The 12169-nt window shown below is 34.3% G+C and overlaps 1 protein-coding gene across 1 annotated transcript in view; it reads left to right on the top strand.

Annotated features, from left to right (window-relative positions):
* Window positions 1–12169, top strand: part of RYR2 (ryanodine receptor 2) — a 384205-nt gene that overhangs the window by 340114 nt on the left and 31922 nt on the right. The window contains exons 85-88 of the mRNA XM_041485449.1: window positions 5510–5590; window positions 6578–6666; window positions 7904–8032; window positions 8706–8810. Of these exons, the coding sequence (XP_041341383.1) occupies window positions 5510–5590; window positions 6578–6666; window positions 7904–8032; window positions 8706–8810 (404 nt within the window). The remainder of the gene's footprint in view (window positions 1–5509; window positions 5591–6577; window positions 6667–7903; window positions 8033–8705; window positions 8811–12169) is intronic.

The following is a 12169-nucleotide window of genomic DNA, read 5'->3' as shown; positions in this document are numbered from 1 at the left end:
TCCTTACTTCAAGTAAAAGAAGAGCTTTATAGGAGCAGTTGCCATGAGATGTTCATGTCACCATGTGAAAAGAGAATTTAAAATACAAAATGTGTATACCAGTCAGCAGAAACAATGAACTCCAACACAGCAGATGTCTTCTCATTAGCCAAATGTTGGGGAGGAGGATGATCTGGTGTTTTATCTGTTTTCTCAGTGGAAATTTTCTATTTGGCAGCTTAACAAAATTCTACACAGTGATTAGGATTTTTTTTTGTTTGTTTTCTTTGTTAGTGAGCAGTAGCAGTGTCAAGATACAGTAATCACTGTGTCAAAGATTTCTTGGCACAAAGGGATAATATTTGCAAATACCATATTTTCCTACATGTTAATATCCAGATACTGAAAATTCAAGACAAAAGAAAACCAAATCCAACCAAAAAATACTGTATTTTTCCCTTTCAAAGTTACATTATTGTTGATAATATGCTACCTTCAAATAGTAATATATTTTTTATGTTATGAAGCACACCTTTTTCAGTTAATTGAAAAAGTAGTTTACATAAAAGCTGTAGAGGTACTGGTATTAATACCTGATAGCATTAAGAAAGCCAAGCCAGTGTGTCTGTGGGGAAACTCCTGTAGTGAGCAGTTTCAAAGTATCCTAGATTTTATAGGATATCTGAGCTTTTATGTCTGCAGTCCCGTGAATAACCATCTGTGAATACTACAAAGGAAGTACCAAAGATGAGAGATTTTCGCACTGGTTTTTATTAGTTTTGTTTCTTTGAGAAAGATGCTTATTCTATGAATATTTAATTAATCCACAATTAAAGATAATTTTATTGATTCCCAAGGAAATTATGGGATGTAAATGTGCATTTTAGCCTGCTTTTCATTTCATCTGAATCGGCTGCAGAAGCACATTCATGAGTAAATGTCATTGACTTTGCAACCTACAAGCCCGAAACTATTATTCCCAAAGTCAAAGAAAAACTGTTGAACCTCATGGGAATAAAGTCAACCTTTCCTCATGTGCAGTTCTTGTTTCTGGTGCCATGCCCACCTTAGCAATAGATAGAAAACCCTTTATTGAGTCAACATGGATGTGAAATTTATTGCTCTATTCCAATTGTTTCTTTGTGCTGTCCACATCGTAAGTGCCTTGTCCTGATATTCCTCTGACTGGTACTACCTTCCCTTTCCAAACCCTGGAACCCCCACTGGTAACAACATTGATGGTTCTTTAGCAAATGTGTTTCTTACTTGTTTTTGTGGCGTATTCAATGTTGTTTCTTCTGTATGTATTTTGTTTTGATTGTTCTGTTTCCTTCTCCAAAAAGGGGGGTTCAAAATCAAAGACATGTAGAAATACTTACTATTTTGCAATGTTTTTTCATTTAAACTCATACTCCTTGCCATTTCACTATGAGTCACAAGAATCTTGAAAGTGCAATGTTATTCTCTTTTGGAGAGAATTCTTTTACTTCTATGAAGTACAAAACTTAAGATGTTTGTTAAGTTTACACTTAGATTATTTACTTCTTTTCCCCCTTTTTCAGGAAAGCTCTTTTTTAATGTTTGATTTTTTAATATATTATCATGTCTTACTTTAATTTCTCTGTAAGTTCACAGAAGCGTTATTTTAATAAAATACAATTTTAGAATAAGATAGTAGCTCTTAAAGGGCTTTTACCAATCTGAAAGGTACATGTGATATAATAACTAGCTGTACTGTGGGTTTTCACATCACGGCTATTTTCAGCCATTAATAATGTGGAGTTAATAAATATGCTTTTGGCCTTCACCAACTTAGCCACACTTAAAGTAGATGCTTAAATTCTGTGTAATTCACTGTAGCCTGCATTGGAGAGGTGTTTTCCACCTTCATAAAACTGTACTTGAATCAGTGTTTGCATTTAAAAGGGGATTTAAATAACTTCAGAAAATTTCACTCACTGAAGAAACAAATGTATTTCTTACTTGAATTAGATTGTTGAGATGTCAAAGGTATGCAGCATTCACAATCCAACCTAGTACTGTCTGGATCTTGTGATAAGAATAAATTCACTTGCTTTATTATTTGGCAGATTTGCTCTTGCTTAACAGCCATCATAAAAAAATCCTGTTCCCATTTGAAAGCTGAAAGTATTTTTGTGTTTCTCTAATGTGTACTATCGAACCCATGTTTCTGAGTAACAAGAGAAACCAGATCTTTTCCACTGGGGATTTAAAAAATAAAATCGAGAAAGAGGGAGAGAATCATTGAACTTTGACACATGCACTTTCAATGAAAAAACCCCATGTATTTAATTTTTCATTGACTTTTACTTTTGTTTTCTACACACGATACCTCTGTTCCTGTATCTCACAAACACAAACTGCCAGTTTTGCAAAAGCTGCAGGCTTAAAGCCTTTGTGTGTACAGCCATACCATTTACCTACAGCATGAGCAATGGCAGCATTTTAACATCTGAGCAAATATTTGCCAGAATATATCTAATATCAACAGAAATTAAAGAATGTTTTTTCATAACAACCTCAATTATACTATATGTAGTGTGTATGTTTCTAAGTACATTCTTTGCAAATCTTTGTGTGAACTGGCATGAATTTGTGTGCACACAAAGGTTGCTCTCCTGAGTTTTTTAGAAAGAAATGGATCTCCATTTCAGTTCTGTAGTTGCCAGTGAGGTACCACTTGTAGTCAGTAAGTACAATCTGAAAATGAAAATTCCTGACCATACTAACATTGGTTCTTGTCTGGTTTTGATCAGATGTAAAAACTGTAAAAATGAAAACGAGGATATTTTAAATCTTAATATGGCCAGGTGGTTTGAGATAGGCATTTTCTGCTTCATTTTAAAATATGTAGAAATATTTTTAAAATTAACAGACCTTCAGCTTTTGGGCAATGATGCACCTAACACCTTCTGATTTTTAAGAATTTTGTAATAACTTGTGTACAAGTTGTGATTTATTTGCAGTGGAGCTAATTAAAAGACCCTTCCAGGCCCTTCCAGTAATAAAAATGTAATTTATTTAATAAAAATTCCTGAAGTCCAGTAATTGTACTAAAACCCAGGATCTGTATAACATTTCAACTTGAGACTTGTTTTCCTTCTTGTTCTGGAATATCTTACTTCCTAAGAGAGCAAGGAAAATAGAGGTCAAAAAGATTAAACTGTAACTTATGCTGTAGTCTCATTCCTACAAATGGCTTTGATTCAGTGGTGCCTTATTACACAAGAAATAGATGATTGGGCCTTTCATGGGCTTGATTTCTCCAAGCAAGTTTCCCGATGCATTATTTTATAAAGTCATTGCCATCTCAGCAGTCAATTTACAAGCATTACATGTGTGATAGAGGCTTCACCAAATCTTTGGTTTTCTGTAATTCTTATTTTTGCGCCTAGTTCAACAAAGCATGTGACCCCACATATAACTTTAGGTGTGACACGAGTTCAGTTAAATTGAAAAGAAGAAAGTAACTAACCCTGAAAAGTCTTCTCTACTATAGCATTTGGCCAGCAGCATGAGAAACTCTCTTGCAGGACTGAACTTGCATGTAACATTGCAAAATGTACTTCTAGGAGCCCAGCCACCTCCTGTTTTTGCCTTCTTGGGCCTGTATTGCATGTATATGTTCATCAGCACTGACAGGAGCAGTTATTTATTTTTCATTGTTTAATTAGCTGAAAGGGTTTTCAGTCTCCTGTGACTGAAAAACTGTGTGCCTGGTAGTTATGTTTTCAGTGCAGAAAAATGTCATGGAATGTCATTCAAAGTATTTGACTCATTCTTGGAGAACAATTGGGTGTTTTTTGTAACTGCCCTAACTATATGTCTAGAGTTAGGAGGAAAAGCATCTTATCTTTCCCTATGGTAAGAAATTACATTGGCATATCCCTTAGTGATAAATACTCTAAATACCAAACATTGTCTTGATGGCAACAGAAAAGTGTGAAATTTTGTACTTTAAAATATTCATATTAGTTTTCAAAGTGTTTTTGATTCCTATTCCTAGTGTACTGAAGACTCTCACTTTAAAATTCACAGTCTGTGGACTGATAAGTCTATTAGCTAGAAATTATAATTGCTCTTGACTTTGTGGAAAGTTAAACTTCTGATCTGGTCTATTTATACTCCAAATTGTACTAAATGCTGTTTACATTTCAGCTAACTACTACAAAGAAAATTAACTTGATCATAGGCAAATCTAGCCCAGTGATAATCTAATTATAATAATATAGTAATCTGTAGTAGTGGATATTGTAATTAGAATTATTAACCAGTAGAACAGCATGGAAGTAATTGTTAATTTAACTAAGGTATTTAATTAAAAAAAAATAAAATTAATGCCTTTACTCACTTTTCTGTTCTCCTGTTCACACACTAAAGATCCTGTCTTTGTAGAACCTAAATTATATCCCCTCAAAAAAAATTCTTTCAAACTGTATTGCAGTTTGCTTCCATTTTTATATGTCTGCTTTTCTTGTTTTTAAATAGCACTTGTTATGTATTCAAATTATGTATATTCTTAAATAGTAGAAGTTTTTGTGACTTACACCTTTGCATACGTAGTCAAAATAATTCTCCAAGGTTCTATATGGGAATTTTCTTACTTTTGATAGGTGGCCTTTATTGCTTTAACACCTATAGTATTGTCCTTGTGTGTCATTTTATGAGCTGTTCTACATTTTCCTCAGTTGTGGTTGTTTTCCTGGGTGGATGGTTATTCCTCCTCTTCATATGTCCCTTTACAAAGTTAACTGTATGTACTGGTGTGCTTGAAGTAATATATCAATTGAGGGATTTTTAGTATACTGTTTCCTGTGTGGGGAAAAAAAAAAAAAAGGCTTAAAGCTTTATTCATTTGGATCTTAGTTATTTACCAAGAAATTAACTGAAGGGCCTAATTCAGTAAAGCATTTTGGCACTTGGTCTTAATTCATTATATATATATATTGCTTTTTTTTTGTCAAAGGAGACACTTCTACTTTGTCTCAGCAGCAGACAGATAATAAATCCTCACATATTTCAGTCTAAATGGTTCTTGAGAATGCATATAGCTGTAAATTTCATGGATTGTTTTAGAATATTTTAAAATCAAATAGTTTATTTGAGGACTTATTTTCATAACTGTTTGATTAAATCTCATTCTGTATTTTAAGTACCTTCTTTTGTGATGAATGGGAACCAAATTGATCCAGCCTAACCTTTGTATGTGACACAGTCTCCATGCCCAGTGAAGTCAAACAAGAATGTAAATCGAGGATTATTTGTGAAATGGTGCCAAGCTCATGCTGCCATATTTATAAATCACAAGTTAAGTTTTGTAATTGAATTTTTTTTTATAACCAAATAACTATCTGCCAAGCACAAGTCATAGGTGCTTCAGATAGGTTGGTGGTTATAAATTTTCTCTCCCCTTCTCTCTTATAATATTAATTATGGAGATTTTCTTCAGGGGCTGTGAGGTGTTGCTTGGCAGACTCTGATAACCTGCTTCCATGTGGCCTTTCTACAGGAGAAAAGGTGATGCAGGATGATGAGTTCACCTGTGACCTCTTCCGCTTCCTTCAGTTGCTTTGTGAAGGACACAATTCAGGTTTGTGGGCAGGCAAAATCAAGGTGATGGTAACTGGTGATGAAAGCTCTTAATTGTTGGAGGTTTGTCAGCCCTCATAAAATATTATGAAAGGTGGAATAGCTGCTGGACTGTACATGGAGGGAAAATCTTTAAGTGGAATTAAGTTGCCAGTGGTTTTTAACAGCCCTAATTTTAATGATTAAGATAATTGTTTCCAAAACGATGAGTTTTGGATCTTGACCCACTAGGAAAGTTAAATTTGCATAGGAGAATGTATGTGGTTTGTAACTTCTAGACATGGAAGATTCAGAGGAAAATGTAAGAGGAGGTTGTATTGATTGTCCTTTGCTATGTGTCTGCTTTCTGGTGCACACTGTTTCCCATTAATGTCAGTTTGAATTCTGTGTGAAATTACAAGGTACACAATACCTTTCTTGAAGACATAACATATCTTTTAAATATAAAAGAACACATTAAAAATGCATAATTTAATTTTTTTATTATTAAGTATATTTCCATGTGTTCTCTCTGTCATTTTTAAGGAATGAAAAGAAAAAAAAAAGGGATATTTGTCCTTTTGAGGCAATAGACATATTTTCAACTTAGTCATCAGGATTTGTATAATTATATTATTTCATTTTACGTAACAAAATATATTCTAAGTATAATTGCATTGATATTGATGTAGTTCTAGTCATAAATAGAATAAAGTAAGACCAAGTTAAGTTTTACAGGTGAAATTACAGGTGAAATAGATAAACAAGGTTCTGGCTTCAGAAATTCACTGGTATGTGATCTCTGCAATAAGATGTTAAAACTCTTACAATGATTTATTGACCCAAAAAACCCTGAAAAAAAAACTACTTAAAAAAAAACACCAAAGAAAGAGAAGCCAATCCATGCCTCTAAGATAAACTTTTCTAGACCATTGTAAATCAGAATTAATTTTCAGAAGTGTTTCAAAACTTAAATACATTTAAATTAAACTTCTATTTGAATTTTTAGATTTTCAGAATTACCTGAGAACTCAAACTGGTAACAACACAACTGTTAATATTATAATTTCTACTGTGGATTACTTATTGAGAGTTCAGGTAAGCAATTTATATACTGAGTATGTAGATGAAAATATGACTTACTTCTATACAAGTTTTATTGGAGGAGCATGTTTATTTGCCATCATACTGGTCCCTGTAGCCCAAGCTGATGAGAAATGCTGAAATTCTCTGATGGTTGCAGTTCTTTAAGAATTGCTTTTTTGTACTGGCAGAGTCAAAGGTAGCATACATGTGAAAAACTGGTTCCAGCCTTTATCCGTGGGAATGCAATGGAGGCCATTAACCGAAGAGAGCAGCAGGAGATGGGGCCATGCTCAGTGGGTCCCTGAGCACAGGTAGCCAGGTGTTGGCTGAAATTACCCTGTGAACGAGAGGCTTTTTGTATTGCTCAAGTTCAGTTTCAGCCAGCTGCTTTTTCATCTGTATTCTGATTTAGGCTGAGCACTGGCGGCTCTGTGAACTGCTGATGTGCTGGAGTGCTTATGTGCTGGAGTGGAGTGAAGCATAAGAATAGCACATTTTCAAGAAGGGGGAAAAAAGGCAAAAGGAAAAAAAAAACCTGTGGAAGGCAGTGTGTTAAAAACCCTTTCGATAATCTATTTTTAACTATCTCGCAAATCCTTTTAGTACGAAAACATTTCATTGTCATGAGACTGTAGAAATTAATGAAAAAAATCTACTTTGTTTCTAGATTGACACTGCTACTGTTATAAACATTGCTTTCTATATTTATGCACTCTGTAGAAGTTGTGGAGACAATACAATGATTTTCATTCCATTGCTTACTTTGTTGAAAATTTAATAAGTTTGCCTTTGGGGAAGATGGAGAGAGAAATTGTGCACACAAAGCAACATTTGCTCCCGCTATTGACTAGGTGTCAAGCACGCAGTATAAAGAGACATTGTTTAATGAACAGCGTGCAGCATGGCAGTACTACCGAGCACTCCTTTTTGGAATGCAGGTGGTTGTATTTCTACGATCAAATACCAACTCATCTAATTTTAATTTATTTTATTTTGAGGTTTGCTGTGGGGTATTTAAGTTATTTCTTTCCCTGTATTTGTTTTCCTATTGATTCCCTTGAGATGAAACTACAATTCTTGAAGCAGTACTTGAGAATCGCTGGGTGGTTCATTTAAAGCCTTTATAAACTAAATAAATTCTAGAACTAGAACTGTCTAATACTGTTTTTTCTTATATTGATGAATATCCAGTTGGAGCCAGTTTGGCCACAGAATCTCTTTATGCTTCTCACAACTGTTTTTTCTTTAGGAGTCCATCAGTGATTTCTATTGGTATTATTCTGGGAAGGATGTTATTGATGAACAAGGACAACGAAATTTTTCCAAAGCCATCCAGGTTGCAAAACAAGTTTTCAATACCCTCACAGAATATATCCAGGTAAATTAATTTCCTTGGAATGTTATAAACTTAAAAGAAAATTCATCATACAATTGGCATTAAGACATAAAGTAGCTAGGTATAACATAGAAATATAATATAGATGCATTTATTCTTCAACATTATTTTAATGTATTTGTTTATGTCTGAAGCTAAAGAATGAAATATATGTATGTACACCTGTCACTACCCTTTAAAATTTTCCTTAAGTATTTTTTAGCACTGTTCTCTACAATATGCTAGAGGGAAAAAAAAATCAGGAAAGTGATTCTCTAATCACTTATGTCAATTTTGCATTAACCTTCTCTAAGGTTTTTCCTAATTTGCAGGACTACATAAAGAAGAAACAGCTTGTAGATTTGTATCCCTTCAGCATTTATTATTTAAAGTTGCAAATAGATACACACTTTGCTTTTCTGAATTAGTGTATTGAGACATGTCTAAAATAGGCAGAATGGTTATTAGTAGTATGCATTTTTTACAGTCAGTGGTGTTACTATATACATAATTCTAGATATGTTTAATATTTCATAGGAGTTTCTAAAAGACAACCCTAAGCTATGCACTTACATGTATTTCTTCCTGTTTTTGTTGAATTTCTTGCAAACAAACTTTGGTTTTCTTTTTCTCTTTTTCTTTTTTTTTTTTTTTTTTTTTGTTGCCTGAACAATAGGGGCCATGTACCGGTAATCAGCAAAGTCTGGCACACAGCAGGCTGTGGGATGCTGTAGTTGGTTTCCTTCATGTGTTTGCCCACATGCAGATGAAGCTCTCTCAGGTATCTTTTTGGTTAACTTTTTCCTTCATAAGTAAATAGCATTTTTATAAAAGAGAAGTAAGTGCTAATATGTTTGTGACATGAATAACAGTTGGTAGGAAAAATAAAAGAGATGATAGAATACAGTAAAATTGAGGGAGAAAATTGCAAAACTAGAGCAGGTGTGAATAGCAGGCCTATAATTGGATCACTGGCCTCAGGTACAAAGCAGATTAGATCAAACTGCAAATAGAGTATATCACTATTATTCAAAAAGAACTCTCAGCTCCAGTCTTTTATACCAAAATTCTCTCACAGCGCTTTCTGTAGTTTCCTTTTATGCAGGACCCGTCATGTTCATTGATGGCTCCTTCAATGACCCCTAATTCATCATTATTATACCCTAGTTCAACATGTCTGCGTGTAAACCTTTTTCACTCTTAGTAGAGAGTGTCAGACCTTATAATGGGTGAATTTCTTTTGAATGTGAGTACTCACTTCATGAGCTGTAGAAATAGTGAAGGGGACTGGCAGAGACAGTTATTTAGAATGTGAAAATGAGGTGTGAGTAATCCTATCTTTAAGCAGTGCATTTTTCAACTTCTTAAATTTTTGAAAGAATTGCAGATTTTAATTGAGTACACTGATTCTAATTTTTTAAAATAATTTGGCATTTTTAGAGAAAAATGTCATACACTTGTCAAAGTGTTATTGTTAAGAAATGCAGCTCTGAAGTCTCTGAGGTTTTAGATTTCATTATTTGGCTCCAAAGGTGTCCATGTAAGTGTTCTTTGCATAAATTAAAGTAGTCTTGTTCAGATTATTTTTCTCCCTGCCCTTGGAACTTTATAGATGAAAGTAGGCTGCTTGCTGACGCTTATGGACTTTGGGCTACAGGTACACTTCTCATTCTTTATGGCTAAATAGAAGTCTTCTTCCCACAAATGGCATCACAGTCAAACATGATTTTTAAGAGAAATGCCTTGAATTTCTCCTGAAGTACATTTAAAAGTGCCTGCAGATACTGTTCTGGTTTTGAAACATCTTTGTTATTTTAAGAATTTTTAAATAGTCCATATTTGGGTAGGCCATGGTGAAGGCTGTTGTGCTTTCTTCCTATTCCACTAAACCAAACTGCAAAGAGGTGTTTAAGTAGTTAATGAGAGTAAGGCAGACGTGTGGTAGCTGTGTGTTGATTATTAAATAAGATGTGGCGGTTGGGAAGATTTGCTTTTACAGTAATGACAAGTTTATAGTCTCAGCTGTGCCCAGAGTGGCTTCACAGCATCTTTGATTACTGAGTCTAGAAAATAACGATACTCATCCCACCTCTTCAAAGATAACCCAGCAGCTTTGCACAACAGGAGTGTGGACTTACTCATGATGTTCTGTGGGATGACAGAAACACAGCTAACTCCAAGTGTATCATTCCTAATGCATCTATAGTGATGGTGTCTTTCCCTTGCTTGGAGATCAAGCTTTTGGCTTTTCGAAACTCTTTAAGGGGCGTAGCAAGAAAAAACAGAATAGACATGGGCTCTTTTGTTTGTTTATATTTATTACAAGAATATATCAATATGTTTTTCAGATTCTGTTGAAATACCAGTTTTCAAAAGTGTTGGGTGTGGCTAAGTGGAGTTATAAGGAGTTGCCATGTGACTTTGTTGCCATGTAAGAGGGGCCTGCATAGGCCAAATACTTGGGTTTCCAGAGCACTTCTGGAGAACATTTGAAGCAAGATTTTAACAGGACCAAAATTAAATCACTGTTTTGTTTGGGTTTTGCAGTTTGGTGTTTTTGGTTTTTTTTTCCTCTTTGCATTTTAAATCTTTATCTTGTACCAGGAAGCAACAATTTGATAATGGTAATGCTTCTTAAGAATGTAAGACAGAAAAAGTACAATTTTCAATCCAAATGAACAAAGGTCATTTGGGTTGTAAATCAGTTTTGTAGTTAAAAGTTTTGTAATGAAAACTTACAAATCAGTAAGGGCAAATCAGTTAAAAATCTTGTTATTTCCAAATTATGCAGTCAATCCAAGATCCACATTGTCATTGTTGATGGTGGAGTGGTTGCTTTAGACCATGTTTATTATAAAAGCTTTTTATTTGAGTCTAAAGAACAGAAAGAAAATGTTTTTGTATTTAAACTCCTTCACAGAAAGGTGCTTAAATGAAAGTAAACCCTCCCATAGCTTCAGATTTTTTTAACAGTTTAAATTTAAGGAATTACAGAGGTGTGATTAAATCAATGTCCTGCAAGTTTTAATGATGGAAGATCAGATAAATGTATAAAAAATGAGTTCATTGTTAAGAAAATTGAACAGACAGATCTTAACCGGAATTACTTTACACAGTATAAAAGCTAAAAACACTGTTCATCTATAACACTAAATGTCAAAGCACACTCTATTAAAGCAATTCTGTTAAAGCAATTATATACAAGCTAGCAGGAGAAACATTACATAGAGGTTGGTGAATCTCAGCACACTCCTTTTGGTGGTGTACTTCTTCCTCTTTCTCTTAATCATTGTGAAATAACTGGAGAGGTGTCCCAAATCCACAGGAGAAATGCCATATACTTCAAGTTTGTGGAAGAATCTAACTGTATGAAAGTGGCCTGAGATTTTTATAGCAGAAAGAAGTTGGCTGGCAGTCATAGGCCACTAGGTCAGTTTTGCAGCTTATCTCTCAAGTCTGACTTCAAAGGGACAGGTGTGTGTTTAAAGATGGTAAGCCAGACCAACCTTTTAGCATATTCAACACTAAAAATAGCACTATGGTAGCTCACCACAGATGGCTTGCACTGCTTTATCTCCTGACTGGGTTCCAGGCCAAGCAGATAAGCTTTATCAGGGCAATGCATCCTGCCACAGCCATAAAGTACCTTGAGTTTGTTACCACTCACTGAAGTCCAGCATTGCTCAAGTATTTGTTATCAATGGCATGATACAGCAGTGTATGACTGAGGAAGAAATTAAGTAGTTGAATAATTCTATCCAGATAGACTCCAGGCAAGTCACGTAGTAAACTTAATAAACTCTCTTATCAGAGATAAGAGGTGGCTAAAAAAATCAATTTAATGCATGTCTAAAGATCTACTAATAGAACTTTATTAATAAATATTTCAACATTTTATTTCAACTTTTCTTTTTCCCTCCAAAAAGTTCAGTGGCCTATAATGAAATTGTTCTTTTTGAATCATGTTATACTTTGAGCTCTATGTGCTACTGCTATTGCTATTTTGACAATTTTCCATAGCTGTAAACTTGATGACACCAAAAGTGACAATATTTTAGCTGACAGGAAACATTACAGAAGCATCATCTGTGACCTTGAGATACCCAGTTATTGCTTTAAATCTTTTACCATGTTCAGTTT

Source organism: Pyrgilauda ruficollis, unplaced genomic scaffold, assembly GCF_017590135.1.
Source record: "Pyrgilauda ruficollis isolate IOZ18807 unplaced genomic scaffold, ASM1759013v1 scaffold70, whole genome shotgun sequence".
NCBI classification, from domain to species: Eukaryota; Metazoa; Chordata; class Aves; order Passeriformes; family Passeridae; genus Pyrgilauda; species Pyrgilauda ruficollis.
Note: the sequence above shows the minus strand (reverse complement) of the source record. Positions and strands in the feature narration are given on the sequence as shown.